The sequence below is a fragment of the Brassica rapa genome, chromosome A07 (genome assembly GCF_000309985.2).
Source record: "Brassica rapa cultivar Chiifu-401-42 chromosome A07, CAAS_Brap_v3.01, whole genome shotgun sequence".
Classification (NCBI taxonomy): Eukaryota; Viridiplantae; Streptophyta; class Magnoliopsida; order Brassicales; family Brassicaceae; genus Brassica; species Brassica rapa.
Genome location: NC_024801.2, coordinates 18,722,163 through 18,747,771, shown reverse-complemented (window position 1 = coordinate 18,747,771; position 25,609 = coordinate 18,722,163). Strand labels below are relative to the sequence as shown.

The following is a 25,609-nucleotide window of genomic DNA, read 5'->3' as shown; positions in this document are numbered from 1 at the left end:
GAATTTTTGGTGTGGTTAGATTAGTTTATTATTCAAAGTTCTTCTTCAACTTTGAATCATACAAAACTAAAAATAATACATGAATATAATTTATTTCTGCGAAAATTACTTGAAGTAGACAATTCATCAATTAAACTGGCAGATGGAAGGTTACAAAAAAGCCAGAATCGTTAAAATAGAAAACATCAACAAATTATTCAGAAAATAAAAACACAAATGAAATGAAAAATATCATGTATCCCATACAATTAGTCTTAATGTCAACTTAGTTGCAGCAGGCTGTTGGTGGAATCTGGTAAGTCAAGTGTATTTTTGTCTAGGAGAAGATGGTATCTTTTTCTAGTCGTCCTTGTGTAATCCCAGATGCGTGCATTAGTTTGAAACTATTAATCTCAAACCATTCTCCGTGATTCATGATAATTAAACCATGATCATTTACAGTTCCATAAGAAGTTGCTTTAGATTGTTACCCCCTGATAAAAAAACCATATTAAGTTAACAACAAAATAGGAAAAGAAACGTTTAAATTCTTGTACTATTGTTGTGTAACTTACTTTCTCATCGCTTGGTATCGCAATTTTGAATTAGGTTGGTGTGATACTGTAGAAATGAATACAGTTTGATATATCTATTCATTGGACGTACGCTTTAGACGCACCAGAGTTGATTTGAAACGAATATTGTGTTGCCAATTTCCTAACATTCACGCTACTAGTGTTTAGCAAATTTGAAAGCACAAACCCCTCACTTTCTTCCTCTTTTTTTTATTCACATTCTAGGACTCACTTCCTCCACATCCTATGTATTTGACATGGAGAAAAACACCTTTTTTTTTGCTGCTGTTACATACACGCCACAGTTAGTAAAAATGACCGGAGAAAATGAACATTTTATATTTTATATGTTCTGTACTATTGTATACATATAGAATAGAAATGAATGCAATGCAATATATATTATGTTTATATTATTCCATATGATCAGCACAACAACTATCACCATCACCAGTTGTTTCATCGTTGCACAACCTTCTCTCCACTGCCTCCACATCTTAGTGCGAACATTTTTTATGTTCTATACTATTGTATACATAAAGAATATAAATGAAATGCAATATAATATATATTATGTTTATATTATTCCACCTGATGCGACTACCATCACCACCGGTTGTTTCATCGTTGCCACAACCTTCTCTCCACTGCCGTCGTCACCCATGTCTCTTCATCCCACTGTCTCTTTTTCTTCTTGTCTCTTTTTCTTCTGCACCTTTTGTGGTGGTTTCTTTTCGTCCTCATCGACTCCGGCACCAGCTCTTCTTCAAATCATATTTTCTCATTCGTCTCCTCATTCTTCTCCTTAATTACTTCATCGGCTTTACATCATGTCATTCAGTTCCAGTGTGTTATGTGTAGTATTCCATTCTATTTGACGAAGTAGAATAGAAATGTGGCTGCACAGTAAATAAACATTTGGTATGTTTTGTTAATGTATCATTGTTATGAATCGATTGGTTTGTACTTATTATCAAACTAAGCATTTACAAATGATAACATATTTTGGTTATATTATTTAAAATCAAAGATGGCCAAAAAGTATTGAATACTGTGAACAATTAAAACCTATAAACTACAAATTATACATCGTACTTGTGCGAACTATACTATTTATAGAGAGTCTAATATACTATTTAAGATATAGTCTTATATTCTTCACGTATTTATATACAATTTCTTTAAAGTAAAACACTCTGTTACGCTTTCAAATGTGATGTTTTTCCTCTATCATTTTGTGTGATTGGTTATAAGCTCAAGATTTTATTTAATACAAAAATAAAAATAAAAAAGTCTCAATAAGACTTGAACTCGTGTATTTTATTACTCTAAAATTAGTTATTTACCAACTGAGCCAACGCAGTTTAGTCATTGTTATATATTAAAAAAAATAATAAATATCGAAGGGAACAATTATTCAATTTTTCAGAGAGAGTGATGATGGCGGAGAAGAAATGACCATGAATGTTTTGGGAAAAGAAGATGACCGTGTAAAATGTATATAAGAATATGTTCTTTTATTGAATAAAACAACCACCAATAAATATTAAAAGAATTAAATCTTTGAAAAAAAATATAGCATAATTTGGAAATATGATAAAGAAAACACCATAAATCTAGAAAACCATTTAACATATAGCTTCGACTGCAAGCCTTCTAGGAGCACCACTGCAATCTGGTGCACCAAACTTTTCTGTTGAGACATCAATGGAACACTTCTCTTTTCCAACACATTCTTGTGTGAGAATATCGGCCGTGTTTTTACTTGATTCACAAGTTCCTTTTTCAAAAGATCCACAATTGCCATCTGGGTTACCAAAGGATGCAAATTTGATGGCAGAAATGGGTTTTCTGTCGCATGAAAGCTCAATAATTGTTTTTTCGTAGACGTTAGCACAAACACTTCCTACTCTAGTAGTTTGGAAACTGACAAGCGATGGGTTTCCTCCCATCTCTTCAAACAAAACTAGTGTGTTATATCCTTCTGCATTCAAGAAAGAACGAGGAACATGGTACCTGTTCAAGAAAATAACAAAGCAACAAAATCCATGTAAAGATTTCTCAGGTTAAACATTAACATATTTTATTCTAGAACCTAATAAGATGTGGAAAATGTACCATCTTTGTGTGGGTTCTCCACAATTGGTCAGACATTTTTCAGCATGATAAGCACCTCTATAATTACATTTTGCATCACAACCATTTTCGCTTGAAATGAATGCCGGCCAATAACGCCCAATGTTGTTTCCATTGACCCAAGCTGTACCTTTTCCAAGTCCCATAAGATCGACAACAACTGGATCATTTCCCAAGGGAGACTTGAATGTAGCCTGAAAGAAAAAATGGAATGATTTGATTTGATATTGAATCAACAAGTGTTTGGTTTGTTATCTTATATATAATAACATCTGTTTACCTTATACCAAGTCATGGTTCGGTTAAACGGTACATTTTCAACTGACCATTTAGACATTGCTTCCGTTCTAAAGAGTTGGTTGTCAAACCCATTTAAACCGGTTTTGTAGCTCCATTTATGAGCAGACAAGTCCTTAACTATAGTTTCATCACCATTTATTCCAGTAATAAAAATGGGTCCAGTGATTCCAGCCGGCTTACTTTCAAAGAAAGCATCATAGTTCTATAAAAAAAAATTGTCAAAATTTTTTATTTTCAGTTAAAATGTAAAAAAATAAGAGATTTAACTTTAAAAATAAATACAAGATAAAGAATATCTAAGAACTTACCGCAAGTCCCACAGTTATGCTAAGAAGAGCAATGACATTACGACCAGACTTAAACTTCACATCTTTCTCAAATACATAGTTAAATTTTCCATTCTCAGCGTGTTGATTACCTACAAATATAAATCAAAGACTTTTTGGTAAGTTGGTGTTATTGAGATTTGTAAAACATATATAAGAGTTACTTACCAATATTTTTTCCATTGACGAAAGCGTGAAGGACATGAGCAGTACTGTTGATGCGAAGAGACATGGTTTTACCCACAAAAGGATCTCGTTTTTTAAACTTAACGGTAGTCATGTACCATAGATAATCACTTTGGTCATTGGTGACTACTTTCTGATCAAATAGTTGTGTATGTGTAGATTCTCCTTTTCCTTTCAAAAGGAAGTTGTCCATGTTTTCTGGTGTCCATGACCATTTCAGAGTTGAAGGGGTATCCTCAGCTTCATTTGGTTTCTTAACCATCATTGAAGTCTGTGTGGTAATCTGAAAATATAAAACCAACAAAAAATGAACTTTGGTTACAACTTTGAATGAATAATGGTTGTTAGTATGAAAATTTAAAGTCCACAAAAGAAAATTTTAAATAAAAAACCTTGGCGGTGTTATAAGCCTCATTTTTGCAATCCGGTAAAATGGTAACAGACCAAGCCGGGACAACGTAAGATTCTCCTTGGAAACTAATTGTTGCATCTGAATTTTCATTTCCATTTCCAAAAAAGCAGCTTGATCCTTCTTCGGTTTTATAAATTGTTGCCTATGTAATATTTTCATGATAAGTAATTATTTCAAGAATATACTGATAAAAAATAACAAGAATATTACCGATGCAGAGTTTCCAAAGTCAATGGTGGAGATGTTTCCGTATGTTAGAGTTTTCTCTATAGAGTGAAGAACATCATGAAGTTGTTTCAAATGCCCGTATTTTGGTTGACTCAAATTACCTAATAGATTTCCCATGTAAGTAAAAATATAAACTTCTAAAATATTTTTGTATATGAATATACTTTAAATTTACCATATTCGTCAAGGGGAGCATCATAATCATATGAAGTTGTGATGTATGGACCACCTGCGGTTCTGTCAAAGTTCGTGCCTCCATGGTACTACAATGATAAAAACAGTTCAATTACTCTTTCTAGTTAATGTCGATTTTGTGTGAGCTTATTTTAATAAATAAGTTAAATTTCATTATTATATTTTTACCATATAATAATTATTAAAAGTTCCTCCTCTTTGGAAGAATCTTGCAACAGAAAATGCAACATCTTCGGTTGTTCTATGAGGATTTTTACCACCCCATTGCTTAAACCTAAACAAATAGAAGACAAAATAAATATTATGATAAAATATTTACAAAATAATAAGAATATAATCATACTGAAAATAAAACTTACCATCCGGTCCAGTTCTCAGTCCACATCTTAGGAGTGTTGGGATTGTTTGGTACAAAATTGTCACAGTAAAAGCCATTACATGTATTCAACTATAAAAGCAGAAACAATTTAAAATAATTAGCCTTTGAATATATTAAATAAATACTCATTATAACTAGACTGAGCTTATTACCATAGGCTGAGGAGCATCATTTTGTTGACACATTATCCATGGATCACCAACATCAAGAGACTGAGCCATGTTTGCACACCACTTAATGTATGCTTTACCCGATTCTCCATAGGGTCCCATTACATTTCCATACTCATTTTCTATCTGCAAGATTAATAAAACAAAAAAAAAAATTGTTAAGAATTGTATATAACATTAAGAAACACCACATAATGTATTTAAAAGATTAAATCGATTTACTTGAGCAAGAATAATTGGGCCTCCTTGTGATGCAAATAATTTTTCTTTCTTGACCATGTCTACTATCATAGTTGTGAAGTTTTGCATCTCATCCTATACATAAATCATTCATATAAAATTTAATTGAAAATAACACTACATATATGATAAAAAAAAATATTGATCATCAGGTAAGACTACCATATATGCTTTATTAGTAGTTCTGAACACCATTCCAGGCATGTTGTGCAACCACACTGGGAATCCTCTGTTTACAATAATAAAAAAAATCGAGGTCAAAAATATTATATGATAAACAGTAATATCATCATACAAGAAGCCAACTCATTATAATAATTTCTTAAAAATATATACTATAACTAAAAGACTAGTACTGACATTTATGATACACAAGTGTTGGTATAATGATTAACAAAATCAATTCATTGGACCATTTATTGATCAAAACATTATATGGAAAACCGCACTATGACCATACAAGAAGCTATCTTATTATCAAAATGCATTAAACTGGTATATATTGCACTTTAAGAGACTACCTAAATCCATTCTAAGTATATTACCCGTAATTCCACTCAGCACATGCATATGGTCCTATGCGAAGAACAGCATACAATCCTTCATTTTGAATGGTTTTCAGAAATCGAATAAGATCTAATTTTCCAGAAAAATCATATTGACGGCGAGTAGGCTCATGCGCATTCCAGAAGACATATGTTTCGATCGCATCAAGACCTCCTTCTTTACTTTTTTATAAGATCCGGCCACATCTAAACATATTAACAAAAAACGATTATAATTAGTAGCAAACATAAAATACTAGGACCACACATATTGTTTGATGTAAGGTAGATTAAATACCTCAGGAGTGCTTCTAGGATAATGGATAGAACCAGAAAAGAGAACTCGGCGGTGACCATCAATGGTAATGGCTCGGCCATCATGAGAAACAATTGTGGCATAGACACTACTTACAAAAAGAAAACATAAAAGAAATCTTAGAGAAACCATATTTACTTAGAAGAATGGTTTTTGAATGAAGAAATATGAAAGGAAACAAAGCTTTTATAGGGGTATAAAATCGTTACCTAAAGATAATATGGATAATTATAGATATTCCAGAAAACAAAAACAAAATTCTAACTGCCATATTATTTAAGTATAAATTTTGTTAAAAATTTTAACTATTTTTGTGAAATGTTTAACCAATAAAAATTTATTTATCCTCGGTTTCAACTTAAATCCGATTTGGATAATAACATAATTTTTTCCAAAAATCTGAAACAGTGTAGCTTGGTTGTTAAAATTTGTTCGCAATTCATCATATCTTAAACATGTCTCAATAGGAAAAATTATTTGATTTGTAAATAATGTAAATCTTAAAAGCATCATATTTATTTATATATTTTCATCTAATGTTTAAACCAGTTTAAGTCTGAATTTTTTTAATACTTTCCACTTTTTACAAAGGAGATAGAACTGATTGACTTGACTACCTCTTTTTTTATATAATAAATATCTTGCTTGTGTTAATCAAATTTGTGTATGAGCAATAAATAAATATTATCATAACGCTTAAAACTACTTTGATAACATATTTTTAGCCAACCACTAAAAACAATTTATGAGTTGTCTTTTACATATATAAATATTCGCTTTGCCTTAATATTCAGTTAGTCGCACAAACTCAGTTGGTAAATATCTAATTTTGTTGTGCTACCTTACAAGAGTTTGAATAATTAGTGTGACATATTTTCATTTTTTTTATTTTTGCATTAAATAAAACTTTTAAATTTTCTTATACAAACAAGAACCAGTATCCATCAAATCCTTATTTTTAAAAACTCCCAAACAACAAAGGCTAATTTAATCGTCTCGAGTTTCTTAACTGGTTTCTCTAATCAAAGCATAACCACAAATTTGATTTGTTTTTATCGTCATCGTCGATTTTCTCTTCTCTGCACCTAGATATGCATTCTCACCAGAATCACCTTTGTTGGAGAAACTTGCCAATAAGAAAACAACTTCGAGGATACCATCCTCCATATCTAGAATATTTAATGATATAATTAGCTGAGCTAACGCCGTTTAGTCATTGTTATATATTAAAAAGAAAAATAATAAATATCGAAGGGAACAATTATTCAATTGTTCAGAGAGAGTGATGATGGCGGAGAAGAAATGACCATGAATGTTTTGGGAAAAGAAGATGACCGTGTAAAATGTATATAAGAATATGTTCTTTTATTGAATAAAACAACCACCAACAAATATTAAAAGAATTAAATCTTTGAAAAAAAATATAGCATAATTTGGAAATATGATAAAGAAAACACCATAAATCTAGAAAACCATTTAACATATAGCTTCGACTGCAAGCCTTCTAAGAGCACCACTGCAATCTGGTGCACCAAACTTTTCTGTTGAGACATCAATGGAACACTTCTCTTTTCCAACACATTCTTGTGTGAGAATATCGGCCGTGTTTTTACTTGATTCACAAGTTCCTTTTTCAAAAGATCCACAATTGCCATCTGGGTTACCAAAGGATGCAAATTTGATGGCAGAAATGGGTTTTCTGTCGCATGAAAGCTCAATAATTGTTTTTTCGTAGACGTTAGCACAAACACTTCCTACTCTAGTAGTTTGGAAACTGACAAGCGATGGGTTTCCTCCCATCTCTTCAAACAAAACTAGTGTGTTATCTCCTTCTGCATTCAAGAAAGAACGAGGAACATGGTACCTGTTCAAGAAAATAACAAAGCAACAAAATCCATGTAAAGATTTCTCAGGTTAAACATTAACATATTTTATTCTAGAACCTAATAAGATGTGGAAAATGTACCATCTTTGTGTGGGTTCTCCACAATTGGTCAGACATTTTTCAGCATGATAAGCACCTCTATAATTACATTTTGCATCACAACCATTTTCGCTTGAAATGAATGCCGGCCAATAACGCCCAATGTTGTTTCCATTGACCCAAGCTGTACCTTTTCCAAGTCCCATAAGATCGACAACAACTGGATCTTTTCCCAAGGGAGACTTGAATGTAGCCTGAAAGAAAAAATGGAATGATTTGATTTGATATTGAATCAACAAGTGTTTGGTTTGTTATCTTATATATAATAACACTAGGGCCGGCCCGCCCTACGGGCGGGAAGTTATAATAAAAATTATTTTATATAAATTTATATTAATTTTATTAAATATTTTAAATCAGATTGAAAACAATATTATAAATACTGAAAAAATTGAGATCATATTGTTATTTTTAATAAATATTTCTGGTTTTGAATTAAAATGACAGTAGCCTTCATTATTCTTTATGTTAGAGAATACAAAATTAATTTGTTCAAAAACAAAAATACAAAATTAACAAAAATAATTCAGAATATGTAATAATTCAGTAGCCTTCATATTTACTTAACAATTTAAAGTATTAATCTTGTGTTGGTTGACAGACTCGAAGGCAATATCTTCTCAAATTATTATTCTCAAACATTAATAACGGATATGTTTATTTTTAATGCGTCTTGTTTTTTTTTTAATTTTTTTTTCAAATATGTTTAAGGTCATTGTATAATTTAATTTTATCATTTTTGTTATAGTTTTTTATTTAATAAAAATACAATTTCATTCTCATGTGAATCTAATTTTCGTTTATTTGGTAGTTGAAATCACATTATTAATGTCTATATGATGTGATTTTATTTTGGATTTAAAAATATTTCAGTATGTTTAATTTGTTATTATATATTTTTTCTAAAAAGAAAAAATATTTTAAATGAAAATTTGTATTTATAATTTATATTGAAAACCTGAAACCAACACCAAATCAAAAATTATATTAGACTTGTTTTTTCTTAACTTTGAACCAAGCTAAGTAATATAAATCAGTTTATGATGGGATTAATAAGGGTAATATGATCTTGTGAAAGATTTGATCATATTCCTTTTTTTTGTTTTGATCAAAAGATTTGATCATATTCCCTATCCCTAATCTTACGTATTAAACATTTTTCCTGTTTTGACAAATACCTTGCATTAATTAACTTTTATTTGTAACAGAGACAATACTTGAGAGAATTATAACATGGCAAACCTTTGAACAAAAAAACAAATAAATAACATGGCAAGCCCGTGCCAGCTTGTAACTTACATTTATGTTGCCATTTAATAAATACTTTTCCATCTTCATAGGCTTCTGTTGATAGCTCTCGATTTTCTGTATCTCTTAGAACTTCCGATTCCTCTTTCCTCTTTAATGGTAGAACTAAAATTTTAAATTTCCACATCTCTCACTAAAAAAATAATGAAGATTATGTATTTCTCTCTCTGTAACAACCACTTTTCTTCTTATCCTTCTTTTCTTTTCACTTTAAACTTCACCATCAAAGTCTTTGTACAGAGGAATATATCATCTTATAAGCTTTAAAAACGTTTTTTTCTGAAAAGAATCTACCCCAAGACTGGTCTCCTAAGATGGCATGACTTGCAGAGATGATGATGTTTCCTCAATTGATCTCTAAGTTCCAAATCGCTCAACATCGGATTCAAACGTGTGGAAAGTTTTTGTGTTATTATGATTGTGAAGAATGAAATTGCATTTACGGATACAATCTAACCTATTTATAATTGCAGATTCACCGAGTGGAAGAAAAGAGGATGCAATGAATGTGAAAACATGGAAGGAGTGGGGGGAGATGGAGTTAATTGGGAAGTTAATGAGAGTGATTGAATGCATATGAGATCCGTAACGTTCCAGGTTTTCTAAGGCAAGTAAGTAGCTACGCGAACTTACACCGACGGCGGTTTCCACCATAGATTGCCCGGTTTTCTAACTCTCGTAACCCACCCGGATCCTCCATAGTCAGTTGGTTAAGAGGAGCCCTGGTGTTTCTTTGAGAAAGCGTAGGAGATAGTTGTCTGAACCGCTACACCTACTTAACCAATGCTCTATAGCCCAAATATATGAAACCCACGACCTATTCTGTTAAGCCCAAATCAATTCTTAATATGAAAACCCAACAATGACACTATCGAAAGAGTAAAATGAAGTCTCGACACGTGTCATCACCTAAAGAGACTAATTAGTGACGTGGACTCCCAGGAGAGTCACCAACATATTTATATATATATAGATCTGTTTACCTTATACCAAGTCATGGTTCGGTTAAACGGTACATTTTCAACTGACCATTTAGACATTGCTTCCGTTCTAAAGAGTTGGTTGTCAAACCCATTTAAACCGGTTTTATAGCTCCATTTATGAGCAGACAAGTCCTTAACTATAGTTTCATCACCATTTATTCCAGTAATAAAAATGGGTCCAGTGATTCCAGCCGGCTTACTTTCAAAGAAAGCACCATAGTTCTATAAAACAAATTGTCAAAATTTTTTATTTTCAGTTAAAATGTAAAAAAATAAGAGATTTAACTTTAAAAATAAATACAAGATAAAGAATATCTAAGAACTTACCGCAAGTCCCACAGTTATGCTAAGAAGAGCAATGACATTACGACCAGACTTAAACTTCACATCTTTCTCAAATACATAGTTAAATTTTCCATTCTCAGCGTGTTGATTACCTACAAATATAAATCAAAGACTTTTTGGTAAGTTGGTGTTATTGAGATTTGTAAAACATATATAAGAGTTACTTACCAATATTTTTCCATTGACGAAAGCGTGAAGGACATGAGCAGTACTGTTGATGCGAAGAGACATGGTTTTACCCACAAAAGGATCTCGTTTTTTAAACTTAACGGTAGTCATGTACCATAGATAATCACTTTGGTCATTGGTGACTACTTTCTGATCAAATAGTTGTGTCTGTGTAGATTCTCCTTTTCCTTTCAAAAGGAAGTTGTCCATGTTCTCTGGTCTCCATGACCATTTCAGAGTTGAAGGGGTATCCTCAGCTTCATTTGGTTTCTTAACCATCATTGAAGTGTGAGTGGTAATCTGAAAATATAAAACCAACAAAAAAATGAACTTTGGTTACAACTTTGAATGAATAATGGTTGTTAGTATGAAAATTTAAAGTCCACAAAAGAAAATTTTAAATAAAAAACCTTGGCGGTGTTATAAGCCTCATTTTTGCAATCCGGTAAAATGGTAACAGACCAAGCCGGGACAACGTAAGATTCTCCTTGGAAACTAATTGTTGCATCTGAATTTTCATTTCCATTTCCAAAAAAGCAGCTTGATCCTTCTTCGGTTTTATAAATTGTTGCCTATGTAATATTTTCATGATAAGTAATTATTTCAAGAATATACTGATAAAAAATAACAAGAATATTACCGATGCAGAGTTTCCAAAGTCAATGGTGGAGATGTTTCCGTATGTTAGAGTTTTCTCTATAGAGTGAAGAACATCATGAAGTTGTTTCAAATGCCCGTATTTTGGTTGACTCAAATTACCTAATAGATTTCCCATCTAAGTAAAAATATAAACTTCTAAAATATTTTTGTATATGAATATACTTTAAATTTACCATATTCGTCAAGGGGAGCATCATAATCATATGAAGTTGTGATGTATGGACCACCTGCGGTTCTGTCAAAGTTCGTGCCTCCATGGTACTACAATGATAAAAACAGTTCAATTACTCTTTCTAGTTAATGTCGATTTTGTGTGAGCTTATTTTAATAAATAAGTTAAATTTCATTATTATATTTTTACCATATAATAATTATTAAAAGTTCCTCCTCTTTGGAAGAATCTAGCAACAGAAAATGCAACATCTTCGGTTGTTCTATGAGGATTTTTACCACCCCATTGCTTAAACCTAAACAAATAGAAGACAAAATAAATATTATGATAAAATATTTACAAAATAATAAGAATATAATCATACTGAAAATAAAACTTACCATCCGGTCCAGTTCTCAGTCCACATCTTAGGAGTGTTGGGATTGTTTGGTACAAAATTGTCACAGTAAAAGCCATTACATGTATTCAACTATAAAATCAGAAACAATTTAAAATAATTAGCATTTGAATATATTAAATAAATACTCATTATAACTAGACTGAGCTTATTACCATAGGCTGAGGAGCATCATTTTGTTGACACATTATCCATGGAACACCAACATCAAGAGACTGAGCCATGTTTGCACACCACTTAATGTATGCTTTACCCGATTCTCCATAGGGTCCCATTACATTTCCATACTCATTTTCTATCTGCAAGATTAATAAAACAAAAAAAAAATATTGTTAAGAATTGTATATAACATTAAGAAACACCACATAATGTATTTAAAATTTTAAATTGATTTACTTGAGCAAGAATAATTGGGCCTCCTTGTAATGCAAATAATTTTTCTTTCTTGACCATGTCTACTATCATAGTTGTGAAGTTTTGCATCTCATCCTATACATAAATCATTCATATAAAATTTAATTGAAAATAACACTACATATATGATAAAAAAAAATATTGATCATCAGGTAAGACTACCATATATGCTTTATTAGTAGTTCTGAACACCATTTCAGGCATGTTGTGCAACCACACTGGGAATCCTCTGTTTACAATAATAAAAAAAATCGAGGTCAAAAATATTATATGATAAACAGTAATATCATCATACAAGAAGCCAACTCATTATAATAATTTCTTAAAAATATATACTATAACTAAAAGACTAGTACTGACATTTATGATACACAAGTGTTGGTATAATGATTAACAAAATCAATTCATTGGACCATTTATTGATCAAAACATTATATGGAAAACCGCACTATGACCATACAAGAAGCTATCTTATTATCAAAATGCATTAAACTGGTATATATTGCACTTTAAGAGACTACCTAAATCCATTCTAAGTATATTACCCGTAATTCCACTCAGCACATGCATATGGTCCTATGCGAAGAACAGCATACAATCCTTCATTTTGAATGGTTTTCAGGAATCGAATAAGATCTAATTTTCCAGAAAAATCATATTGACGGCGAGTAGGCTCATGCGCATTCCAGAAGACATATGTTTCGATCGCATCAAGACCTCCTTCTTTACTTTTTTTATAAGATCCGGCCACATCTAAACATATTAACAAAAAACGATTATAATTAGTAGCAAACATAAAATACTAGGACCACACATATTGTTTGATGTAAGGTAGATTAAATACCTCAGGAGTGCTTCTAGGATAATGGATAGAACCAGAAAGGAGAACTCGGCGGTGACCATCAATGGTAATGGCTCGGCCATCATGAGAAACAATTGTGGCATAGACACTACTTACAAAAAGAAAACATAAAAGAAATCTTAGAGAAACCATATTTACTTAGAAGAATGGTTTTTGAATGAAGAAATATGAAAGGAAACAAAGCTTTTATAGGGGTATAAAATCGTTACCTAAAGATAATATGGATAATTATAGATATTCCAGAAAACAAAAACAAAATTCTAACTGCCATATTATTTAAGTATAAATTTTGTTAAAAATTTTAACTATTTTTGTGAAATGTTTAACCAATAAAAAATTATTTATCCTCGGTTTCAACTTAAATCCGATTTGGATAATAACATAATTTTTTCCAAAAATCTGAAAAAGTGTAGCTTGGTTGTTAAAATTTGTTCGCAATTCATCATATCTTAAACATGTCTCAATAGGAAAAATTATTTGATTTGTAAATAATGTAAATCTTAAAAGCATCATATTTATATATATATTTTTCATCTAATGTTTAAACCAGTTTAAGTCTGAATTTTTTTAATACTTTCCACTTTTTACAAAGGAGATAGAACTGATTGACTTGACTACCTCTTTTTTTATATAATAAATATCTTGCTTGTGTTAATCAAATTTGTGTATGAGCAATAAATAAATATTATCATAACGCTTAAAACTACTTTGATAACATATTTTTAACCAACCACTAAAAACAATTTCTGAGTTGTCTTTTACATATATAAATATTCGCTTTGCTTTAATATTCAGTTAGTCGCACAAACTCAGTTGGTAAATATCTAATTTTGTTGTGCTACCTTACAAGAGTTTGAATAATTAGTGTGACATTTTTTCATTTTTTTTATTTTTGCATTAAATAAAACTTTTAAATTTTCTTATACAAACAAGAACCAGTATCCATCAAATCCTTATTTTTAAAAACTCTCAAACAACAAAGGCTAATTTAATCGTCTCGAGATTCTTAACTGGTTTCTCTAATCAAAGCATAACCACAAATTTGATTTGTTTTTATCGTCATCGTCGATTTTCTCTGTACCTAGATATGCATTCTCACCAAAATCACCTTTGTTGGAGAAACTTGCCAATAAGAAAACAACTTCGAGGATACCATCCTCCATATCTAGAATATTTAATGATATAATTAGCTGAGCTAACGCCGTTTAGTCATTGTTATATATTAAAAAGAAAAATAATAAATATCGAAGAGAAAAATTATTCAATTGTTCAGAGAGAGTGATGATGGCGGAGAAGAAATGACCATGAATGTTTTGGGAAAAGAAGATGACCGTGTAAAATGTATATAAGAATATGTTCTTTTATTGAATAAAACAACCACCAATAAATATTAAAAGAATTAAATCTTTGAAAAAAATATAGCATAATTTGGAAATATGATAAAGAAAACACCATAAATCTAGAAAACAATTTAACATATAGCTTCGACAGCAAGCCTTCTAGGAGCACCACTGCAATCTGGTGCACCAAACTTTTCTGTTGAGACATCAATGGAACACTTCTCTTTTCCAACACATTCTTGTGTGAGAATATCGGCCGTGTTTTTACTTGATTCACAAGTTCCTTTTTCAAAAGATCCACAATTGCCATCTGGGTTACCAAAGGATGCAAATTTGATGGCAGAAATGGGTTTTCTGTCGCATGAAAGCTCAATAATTGTTTTCTCATAGACGTTAGCACAAACACTTCCTACTCTAGTAGTTTGGAAACTGACAAGCGATGGGTTTCCTCCCATCTCTTCAAACAAAACTAGTGTGTTATCTCCTTCTGCATTCAAGAAAGAACGAGGAACATGGTACCTGTTCAAGAAAATAACAAAGCAACAAAATCCATGTAAAGATTTCTCAGGTTAAACGTTAACATATTTTATTCTAGAACCTAATAAGATGTGGAAAATGTACCATCTTTGTGTGGGTTCTCCACAATTGGTCAGACATTTTTCAGCATGATAAGCACCTCTATAATTACATTTTGCGTCACAACCATTTTCGCTTGAAATGAATGCCGGCCAATAACGCCCAATGTTGTTTCCATTGACCCAAGCTGTACCTTTTCCAAGTCCCATAAGATCGACAACAACTGGATCATTTCCCAAGGGAGACTTGAATGTAGCCTGAAAGAAAAAATGGAATGATTTGATTTGATATTGAATCAACAAGTGTTTGGTTTGTTATCTTATATATAATAACATCTGTTTACCTTATACCAAGTCATGGTTCGGTTAAACGGTACATTTTCAACTGACCATTTAGACATTTCTTCCGTTCTAAAGAGTTGGTTGTCAAACCCATTTAAACCGGTAGGCCTGGGCATTTTACCCGGACCCGAAGACCCGACCCGGAACCGATCCGAAAAAACCCGGTTCGGGTAGGAACCGACCCGATCAAATTACCCTATCGGGTCTTGTTGTAGAGGACCCGCGGGTCTTGGACCCGACCCGACCCGAACCCGAAACCCGATGGGTACCCGAATTAATAATGTAAATTAAATAAAATGCATTAAGGGGGAGTCGAAGACGGGTTATTTGTTTAGAGAATATGGAGGTCAACCACTAGGAGACAACGAATTGTTGTTGTATTTCGCATAGTTTAGTATATATACACATTTTAATATAATAAAAACACAAATTTTGAATAAAATTTTGAATATTTTCGGATATATAAATATTTTCAGATATTTTTTTGTATTTTTAGGTCTTTTTTAGATCGAACCCGAACCGAACCCGACCCGAAACCGAACCGAATCCGAACCGATAAATTCTAATTACCCGAATGGGTCTAACTATCTAAGACCCGACCCGACCCGGACCCGGCACAACCCGAACCGACCCGGAACCGAAAATTTGAAATTACCCTATCGGGTCCTAAACTCTTAGATCCGAAAGACCCGGACCCGAAAGAACCCGACCCGAATCCGACCCGACGACCCGAATGCCCAGGCCTATAAACCGGTTTTATAGCTCCATTTATGAGCAGACAAGTCCTTAACTATAGTTTCATCACCATTTATTCCAGTAATAAAAATGGGTCCAGTGATTCCAGCCGGCTTACTTTCAAAGAAAGCACCATAGTTCTATAAAAAAAATTGTCAAAATTTTTTATTTTCAGTTAAAATGTAAAAAAATAAGAGATTTAACTTTAAAAATAAATACAAGATAAAGAATATCTAAGAACTTACCGCAAGTCCCACAGTTATGCTAAGAAGAGCAATGACATTACGACCAGACTTAAACTTCACATCTTTCTCAAATACATAGTTAAATTTTCCATTCTCAGCGTGTTGATTACCTACAAATATAAATCAAAGACTTTTTGGTAAGTTGGTGTTATTGAGATTTGTAAAACATATATAAGAGTTACTTACCAATATTTTTTCCATTGACGAAAGTGTGAAGGACATGAGCAGTACTGTTGATGCGAAGAGACATGGTTTTACCCACAAAAGGATCTCGTTTTTTAAACTTAACGGTAGTCATGTACCATAGATAATCACTTTGGTCATTGGTGACTACTTTCTGATCAAATAGTTGTGTCTGTGTAGTTTCTCCTTTTCCTTTCAAAAGGAAGTTGTCCATGTTCTCTGGTCTCCATGACCATTTCAGAGTTGAAGGGGTATCCTCAGCTTCATTTGGTTTCTTAACCATCATTGAAGTCTGAGTGGTAATCTGAAAATATAAAACCAACAAAAAATGAACTTTGGTTACAACTTTGAATGAATAATGGTTGTTAGTATGAAAATTTAAAGTCCACAAAAGAAAATTTTAAATAAAAAACCTTGGCGGTGTTATAAGCCTCATTTTTGCAATCCGGTAAAATGGTAACAGACCAAGCCGGGACAACGTAAGATTCTCCTTGGAAACTAATTGTTGCATCTGAATTTTCATTTCCATTTCCAAAAAAGCAGCTTGATCCTTCTTCGGTTTTATAAATTGTTGCCTATGTAATATTTTCATGATAAGTAATTATTTCAAGAATATACTGATAAAAAATAACAAGAATATTACCGATGCAGAGTTTCCAAAGTCAATGGTGGAGATGTTTCCGTATGTTAGAGTTTTCTCTATAGAGTGAAGAACATCATGAAGTTGTTTCAAATGCCCGTATTTTGGTTGACTCAAATTACCTAATAGATTTCCCATGTAAGTAAAAATATAAACTTCTAAAATATTTTTGTATATGAATATACTTTAAATTTACCATATTCGTCAAGGGGAGCATCATAATCATATGAAGTTGTGATGTATGGACCACCTGCGGTTCTGTCAAAGTTCGTGCCTCCATGGTACTACAATGATAAAAACAGTTCAATTACTCTTTCTAGTTAATGTCGATTTTGTGTGAGCTTATTTTAATAAATAAGTTAAATTTCATTATTACATTTTTACCATATAATAATTATTAAAAGTTCCTCCTCTTTGGAAGAATCTTGCAACAGAAAATGCAACATCTTCGGTTGTTCTATGAGGATTTTTACCACCCCATTGCTTAAACCTAAACAAATAGAAGAAAAAATAAATATTATGATAAAATATTTACAAAATAATAAGAATATAATCATACTGAAAATAAAACTTACCATCCAGTCCAGTTCTCAGTCCACATCTTAGGAGTGTTGGGATTGTTTGGTACAAAATTGTCACAGTAAAAGCCATTACATGTATTCAACTATAAAAGCAGAAACAATTTAAAATAATTAACCTTTGAATATATTAAATAAATACTCATTATAACTAGACTGAGCTTATTACCATAGGCTGAGGAGCATCATTTTGTTGACACATTATCCATGGAACACCAACATCAAGAGACTGAGCCATGTTTGCACACCACTTAATGTATGCTTTACCCGATTCTCCATAGGGTCCCATTACATTTCCATACTCATTTTCTATCTGCAAGATTAATAAAACAAAAAAAAATATACATATTGTTAAGAATTGTATATAACATTAAGAAACACCACATAATGTATTTAAAAGATTAAATCGATTTACTTGAGCAAGAATAATTGGGCCTCCTTGTGATGCAAATAATTTTTCTTTCTTGACCATGTCTACTATCATAGTTGTGAAGTTTTGCATCTCATCCTATATATAAATCATTCATATAAAATTTAATTGAAAATAACACTACATATAGGATAAAGAAAATATTGATCATCAGGTAAGACTACCATATATGCTTTATTAGTAGTTCTGAACACCATTCCAGGCATGTTGTGCAACCACACTGGGAATCCTCTGTTTACAATAATAAAAAAAATCGAGGTCAAAAATATTATATGATAAACAGTAATATCATCATACAAGAAGCCAACTCATTATAATAATTTCTTAAAAATATATACTATAACTAAAAGCCTAGTACTGACATTTATGATACACAACTGTTGGTATAATGATTAACAAAATCAATTCATTAAACCATTTATTGATTAAAACATTATATGGAAAACCGCACTATGACCATACAAGAAGCTATCTTATTATCAAAATGCATTAAACTGGTATATATTGCACTTTAAGAGACTACCTAAATCCATTCTAAGTATATTACCCGTAATTCCACTCAGCACATGCATATGGTCCTATGCGAAGAACAGCATACAATCCTTCATTTTGAATGGTTTTCAGGAATCGAATAAGATCTAATTTTCCAGAAAAATCATATTGACGGCGAGTAGGCTCATGCGCATTCCAGAAGACATATGTTTCGATCGCATCAAGACCTCCTTCTTTACCTTTTTTTATAAGATCCGGCCACATCTAAACATATTAACAAAAAACGATTATAATTAGTAGCAAACATAAAATACTAGGATCACACATATTGTTTGATGTAAGGTAGATTAAATACCTCAGGAGTGCTTCTAGGATAATGGATAGAACCAGAAAGGAGAACTCGGCGGTGACCATCAATGGTAATGGCTCGGCCATCATGAGAAACAATTGTGGCATAGACACTACTTACAAAAAGAAAACATAAAAGAAATCTTAGAGAAACCATATTTACTTAGAATAATGATTTTTGAATGAAGAAATATGAAAGGAAACAAAGCTTTTATAGGGGTATAAAATCGTTACCTAAAGATAATATGGATAATTATAGATATTCCAGAAAACAAAAACAAAATTCTAACTGCCATATTATTTAAGTATAAATTTTGTTAAAAATTTTAACTATTTTTGTGAAATGTTTAACTAATAAAAAATTATTTATCCTCGTTTTCAACTTAAATCTGATTTGGATAATAACATAATTTTTTCCAAAAATCTGAAACAATGTAGCTTGGTTGTTAAAATTTGTTCTCAATTCATTATATCTTAAAAATGTCTGAATATGAAAAATTATTTGATTTGTAAATAATGTAAATCTTAAAAGCATCATATTTATTTATATATTTTTCATCTAATGTTTAAACCAGTTCAAGTCTGAATAACTTTTTTAATACTTTCCACTTTTTACAAAGGAGATAGAACTGATTGACTTGACTACCTCTTTTTTTATATAATAAATATCTTGATTGTGTTAATCAAATTTGAGCATTGAATAAATGTTATACTAACTTAATGACGAAGAATATATTAAATGATTTACGAGACCCATTAATATAAACAAATATATGATTTTGATTATCTCCACTTAAGATTCAAAGTAGTTAGATTTTAAAATTTTGGCTAACATGTTAGTAAAGAGTTTGATTTTCTTTGTTATATTTTAGCTATAAAAACGCAATGCTCTATGTCTAGTTTTGTTTAACTAAAATTAAACATACTCATTCACACTTCTCTTTACAAATAACAATTAAAAATGTTGTAGAAAAGAATTAGCATATATTATTTTCAAACATCTGATTCTAAACCATTTAGCCTCTCTAGATTTCTATGGGAATCAAAATTTAAGATAATATAACTATCAAATTTGTTGCGTAGTTTGTAAATTGTAGAGGTTTAAGGTGCTATGGCAAATGGTATAAGTTATTTGGACACATAGGATGTTTTAGGAATTAAAATTATAATTTAACAGCTAAAGTTGGATAACCTAACGGTTGAAGTTGCAGACCAAGTATAACAAAAGAAATGTCAATATTTTTTTTAAAAAAAAGGTTTATCTTATGATCCTTACAAGAAGAAAGTTATTTTGCTCTACAACGCTACTAAATTGTTTTTATTCGTTTTCTCTTTTTTGAAACCTAATTCTTATTATAATTTTCAAAATTTTAGTTGGAGGGCAACAAAATTTGTGAAAAATTTATCAAAAGAATTGAAACAAATTATTTTTGCCAACAATAAGATTTGGGATCAAAATGGTTTCAATAAGCTTGTTGGAGAGAGATAGACTCATCTGTTAATTAAGATAATTGACTATTCTAAGCTTATGATGGAAGCCTCAAGCTTGAAATTTTGTATGTACGCATATCTTTCGTCAAAAAAATCGAAACAGATTTGGGAAACTGAGTTAAAATATATGAAACCGTAAAGGAGAACGGAAGAGAAGAGATAGAGCCAAGAGTGATACAGCATCATCCACTTTCTCTCCTCTCCTTCCAAAATCGACACCTCTCTCTCTCCTCTCTCTTCCCAGCATTGCCCTCACTCTCATCTCTCCTCCCAGCATTGCCCTCTCTCTCCTCTCTCCTCATCCAGCATCGCCCATTTCCTCCTCTCTCATTCAGCATCGCCCGTTCACACATTGCATCCTCTCTCGTTCAACATCACCTGTAACTCATCCTCACTCCTCACCATATCCCTTACCTCCTAAAATATCGGTTAATCCTCCAGATCACAATGCTTCCAGTCAATCTCTTCACCGTAGGTGGTGGCGGCAAACAAACGACTGAAGTAGAAAGTGCTTAGTCTCTTCCAAAACTCACTGTCTTGCCGAAATCATCTTTGCTGGAAAACTTTCTGAATGCGGTGACAAGCTCATGTTCGTGTACGTCAAAGAGAATGGCAAAAAAAAAAATTTATTTAATGCAAAAAAGTATTATAACATAATAAAATGAGTTATTTATCAACGTGCGGTTTAGTGAGTACTAGTATTAACCCCATGTTTCGCATGGGAATATTTTTGCTTAAAACACATTTCAGTTAATTAAACTTGATAGGTATAAAATAAATTTGTTCTGTAATAGCTTGTTGAATGTAAAATTAACCACAAACATATAAAATTAAGTTTGATCTGCCTGTAAAAATTTATATTGATCTGCAATAGCTTGTTGAATGTAAATATTAGTTTGAACCTTTCTATTTTACTTTTTATGTCTAGTTATTTTAATGTTTTCCTTAATTTTGTACATGCAAAAATATTGATCTTTTTTATACAAAGAAAAAACTTAATGCATGCTTGCTTTGCTCCTATAACTTTTAAATTATATGATACCAATTATAAGCCCACGTCACTCGTCAACAAAACTAAACCATGGACAGTAGATTAAATACCTTATTCATTGACACCTAAACATAATGATTTTCCATGTTTTAGATTTTGTCAACCATTCTCTAAAGTTATACTCACAAATATATTTAAATATATACATACAAAGAGTATTTACCTTTATCAAACGACTTCTACCACGTTTATATTTGTTGCTAACTTCTATCCTTCTCCTCTTTCTCTCTTTATTCTCGTTCTAGAACGCATGTCCCGCTCTGCCAAACCAACAAAACTGTACAAAGTAGGGAGATAATATATGTATCGGTTGTTGCGATGCTTACTTATAAATTGAACTCAGCACTGGCTCTCGGAACATTCAATAGAATTTTGTAATCAAAGAAGGAGAATATTAACTCATATTTTGTTATTGATCGATTGTTAGTTTCTCATATTTTAATCCAATCTGAGAGAATTTGAGAGACATAAGAGGATGGAAAAAATGATAGTGGGCAAAAAATGATCGTGGTGGTTTGAGTAACTGTTGCACGATCATGTTTATTTTTTTCTAAATATTATTTTTATTTTTAATGCAAAAAAAAAGGAGATGAAAAAAGTTTAATTATTATTTTTTATATAAATCTTTTGTCAAATGTCAAATTTTAATTTGATAGGTGACTTGTGCTTTATTATATAAGAAATTAATAAAAAGCGAATATTTATTTATATATATAAAAGATGACTCATTTCAGTTTAACGGTTGAATAACTACAATTTTTTTTGGGAAGACGATCTATTTTCCCACGAGAAGTATGATATAGCACCAAATGTCCACCAAAATATGATCTCATGCTATTTCTCCCCGAAAACAAAGTTCGAAATCTATTTCCCCACCATTTTGGTAGACATTTGGTGCTATATCATACTTCTCGTAGAGAAATAGATCGTTTTCCCAAATTTTTTTCTTTGTGAATTATGCGGATTGGAACTTTTAACAAAGAAAAAATATTCAACCTGTGGTGGTTGGCTGCGAAGCAGGGCGGATTTGAGCCGCAACCGAGCGCTAGGTGCGTTTGAGAACTAAGAAGAACGTGGGGATAAAAGTACACGGGGTCAAGATTTAGACACGAAAGCAGGTCCCACCCAGCACATACGCGATGATCTGTATATTCATTTAGCAAAACAAACCCCTCATGTTTACAATTAATTACACAATAGCCCCCTTTCTTTCCTCCATGATCAATAAGCCACGAGGTCGAATACGATCGCTCTCTCCATATACAAAAAACAAATCACCATTTTCTCTCAAAGGCCAATCTAATCTATCTCAGTGATCTACTTGCAAAAGTCTCCTCGAGAGGCCCAGGTATGTCATCTGCCATCTTACTCTTCCTCTCAATTCACTCTGTTTCGATCTCTCATTTGAATCTGAAAATTTACGAGTTTGATATATGGGTTCAAGAGATTTGATCTTTTGGAGATCTGGGTAGCGATGTAATGTGGTTAGGATTATAAAAGTTGTCTAAAGTCGTAGACTTTGATTCAATCTGGATCTCTGTTGTCTGCTCGCAGTTTTGTTAGTAAAGCTATAGATTTAAAGATTGGTCTTTGTTATTGTTACACAATCATCTTATGTTGTTGTTGTTGTCTGTTCTCAATCTAGAGAAGTCTTTTGAAAGAGTTGTTGTAATCGCATCTCCATGGCTGGCCAAAACGCGCGTTTGAATGTGGTTCCCACTGTTACTATGCTCGGTGTGATGAAAGCTCGTCTTGTTGGAGCTACAAGAGGTCATGCTCTCCTCAAGAAGAAGAGCGATGCCTTAACTGTTCAGTTCAGAGCCCTTCTCAAGAAGATCGTTACGGCCAAGGAATCAATGGGAGATATGATGAAGACATCGTCTTTTGCTCTCACCGAAGTCAAGTACGTGGCTGGTGAGAATGTTAAGCATGTAGTTCTCGAGAACGTTAAGGAAGCTACGCTGAAAGTTCGTTCAAGGCAAGAGAACATCGCTGGTGTGAAGCTTCCAAAGTTTGATCACTTCTCTGAAGGCGAGACCAAGAATGACTTAACCGGTTTAGCTAGAGGTGGGCAACAGGTCCAAGCTTGCCGTGTGGCTTATGTGAAAGCTATTGAGGTTCTGGTTGAGCTTGCTTCTCTCCAGACTTCGTTCTTGACGCTCGATGAAGCAATCAAGACGACTAACCGCAGGGTCAACGCTCTGGAGAATGTGGTGAAACCCAAGATTGAGAATACGATCAGTTACATCAAGGGAGAGCTTGATGAGCTTGAGAGAGAAGATTTCTTCAGGCTTAAGAAGATTCAGGGGTACAAGAGGAGGGAAGTTGAGAGACAAGCTGCTAACGCTAAGGCCTTCGCTGAGGAGATGGTTCTTGAAGGGATCTCTATGCAGAGAGGGATTTCGATTAACGCTGCTCGTAACTTGCTTGAAGGTGGGGGAGAGAAGGATGCAGACATTATTTTCTGAAGTGTTGGGGCTCTCTATTTATCTTTTGTTATTTTTCTCTTCATCAAGACTTATGTTTCTACAAAATAAAATGGATTGTACCTTGCCATAACTTTCCTCAAGAGATTTGTGATTGTTGATGTTCTATGTAATGATTATTCCCTGTTTTGAGAAACCAAGCAAATGTAAAACGTTACATTGCTAATAGGCCAATTTTTTTCTGGTATTGATTCTTGTCCATCACTACAACACTAGGACAGATTCTTTGCTTAACTTATCCACTTATAGGGAATCAATGTAAGTGGGGAAAGAATAACTCAAAGCAAGTACAAAGAATATAAACTAAGTCTGCATTACAATACAAAGACATCTCTTCTCTGTTACAAGAAAGACCATTCATTCAGCTATGAGCAATAATGTCAGAAATGGCTATTCTGATGCTCCAAATCAATCCAATAGATATGGCTTGGTTACAAGATCCTTGAGTCGGCCAGTTCCTTCTTTCTCTTCACGGAACGCTTGGTCCATGAGTGATTTGGTCAGTAGAGTAATGGCAAAGAATGTTTTAGCCTTCCTTTAATGGTGTTTTGATGTTTTGGTGTTCTCTTTCAGATAGCTAATAGGCGTTTGCTCGATGATCCTCAATCCACTTACTCATCAACAGCTACATCAAACGTGTACTTACTCATTAGATCATCATCGCTATCTTATATCTTCTTGCTTTTTATATGTTTCCAATAGTTTTAGTCTTTGAAAACCGTTGTTCTTGGCAGAGATTCAATATCACATCAGACTCCAATCCGAACCAGCAACAACTTACGGAGGCAACACCTGGAGGCACTAAGGCAAGCCGTTCACAACCAACACCATACACACGAGAGCAACTCAAGATCTGCAGCATCACAAGCCAGAGAAGAATACCATGTTCTGAAACATCTAACAAAACAGACATATAACCCTGTCCGGAAAAGCCAGCTCCTCAGAAACCTGAGCTTATACTACAGGAACAAGAACCCGGGAAGCGAAAACTCAAGAAGCCCTCAAGGTTACTCTGGTGAAGAAGACGATGAAAAGAGATGCACAGTGTGTTTAGAAGACTTTGAGCCCAAGGAAACAGTGATGGTAACTCCTTGCAAACATATGTTTCATGAGGAATGTATAGTTCCATGGTTGAAAAGCAAAGGACAGTGTCCTCTCTGTAGATTCGTCATTCTCAACCCGACAAGAGGAGATTATTCTCCTGGTGTTAGCTCAGATCTTGCCGGAGACATGACAGTGAACGATCTCTTCACGTTAGAGCTAATCTCTGTGGTTCGTGCAATGGAAGAAAGTTTCCTTTTTGGTTATCCTCGTCGCATGTAGAATCATATTTGTTGATAATAACCATTGTAGATAGGCAATATCTATAAAGAAAATTCAAATGTCTAAAGAA

At 32.6% G+C, this 25,609-nt stretch overlaps 6 protein-coding genes across 7 annotated transcripts; 2 read left to right on the top strand and 4 right to left on the bottom strand.

The window, feature by feature from the left end:
* Positions 1–766: 766 nt before the first annotated feature.
* Positions 767–17,941, bottom strand: LOC117126852 (beta-galactosidase 15). The gene is made up of 10 exons (XM_033276014.1): positions 17,916–17,941; positions 17,725–17,830; positions 17,537–17,624; positions 17,344–17,462; positions 17,114–17,275; positions 16,704–17,004; positions 16,518–16,627; positions 15,242–15,510; positions 10,263–15,139; positions 767–2,970 (listed from the first exon to the last, which is right to left on the bottom strand). The coding sequence occupies exons 1-9, from the start codon at positions 17,939–17,941 to the stop codon at positions 14,752–14,754; spliced, it is 1,569 nt and encodes a 522-aa protein (XP_033131905.1). The 3' UTR covers positions 767–2,970; positions 10,263–14,751.
* Positions 2,183–6,049, bottom strand: LOC103831398 (beta-galactosidase 15). The gene is made up of 14 exons (XM_033276016.1): positions 5,970–6,049; positions 5,289–5,355; positions 5,109–5,201; positions 4,869–5,012; positions 4,697–4,785; positions 4,506–4,611; positions 4,318–4,405; positions 4,125–4,243; positions 3,895–4,056; positions 3,485–3,785; positions 3,299–3,408; positions 2,971–3,192; positions 2,673–2,884; positions 2,183–2,570 (listed from the first exon to the last, which is right to left on the bottom strand). The coding sequence occupies exons 1-14, from the start codon at positions 6,047–6,049 to the stop codon at positions 2,183–2,185; spliced, it is 2,181 nt and encodes a 726-aa protein (XP_033131907.1).
* Positions 7,464–14,443, bottom strand: LOC108868797 (beta-galactosidase 15-like). Its single transcript, XM_033276015.1, has 14 exons — positions 14,316–14,443; positions 13,263–13,368; positions 12,401–12,493; positions 12,160–12,303; positions 11,988–12,076; positions 11,797–11,902; positions 11,609–11,696; positions 11,416–11,534; positions 11,186–11,347; positions 10,820–11,075; positions 10,590–10,699; positions 10,263–10,484; positions 7,954–8,165; positions 7,464–7,851 (listed from the first exon to the last, which is right to left on the bottom strand). Exons 1-14 carry the CDS (start codon positions 14,441–14,443, stop codon positions 7,464–7,466), a joined length of 2,223 nt encoding a protein of 740 aa, XP_033131906.1.
* On the bottom strand, positions 17,255–22,605 carry LOC103831397 (beta-galactosidase 15-like). Its single transcript, XM_033274740.1, is given in 6 exon segments — positions 17,255–18,231; positions 18,388–18,426; positions 18,513–18,568; positions 18,896–18,948; positions 18,950–19,104; positions 19,196–22,605. Coding segments are annotated over 6 exon segments (615 nt in total). The 5' UTR covers positions 19,346–22,605; the 3' UTR covers positions 17,255–18,069.
* A 234-nt stretch (positions 22,606–22,839) lies between these two features.
* On the top strand, positions 22,840–24,403 carry LOC103830181 (V-type proton ATPase subunit D). 2 transcript variants are annotated; one of them, XM_009105921.3, is made up of 2 exons: positions 22,840–23,078; positions 23,381–24,403. In XM_009105921.3, the coding sequence occupies exon 2, from the start codon at positions 23,413–23,415 to the stop codon at positions 24,196–24,198; it is 786 nt and encodes a 261-aa protein (XP_009104169.1). In that variant the 5' UTR covers positions 22,840–23,078; positions 23,381–23,412; the 3' UTR covers positions 24,199–24,403. The 2 variants fall into 2 exon arrangements, with proteins under 2 accessions (XP_009104169.1, XP_009104170.1); XM_009105922.2 differs by having other exon boundaries at positions 22,914–23,078; positions 23,376–24,403.
* Positions 24,404–24,509: 106 nt separating this feature from the next.
* On the top strand, positions 24,510–25,606 carry LOC103830180 (RING-H2 finger protein ATL52). Its single transcript, XM_009105920.3, has 3 exons — positions 24,510–24,715; positions 24,790–24,854; positions 24,951–25,606. Exons 1-3 carry the CDS (start codon positions 24,584–24,586, stop codon positions 25,537–25,539), a joined length of 786 nt encoding a protein of 261 aa, XP_009104168.1. The 5' UTR covers positions 24,510–24,583; the 3' UTR covers positions 25,540–25,606.
* The last annotated feature ends 3 nt before the right edge of the window (positions 25,607–25,609 follow it).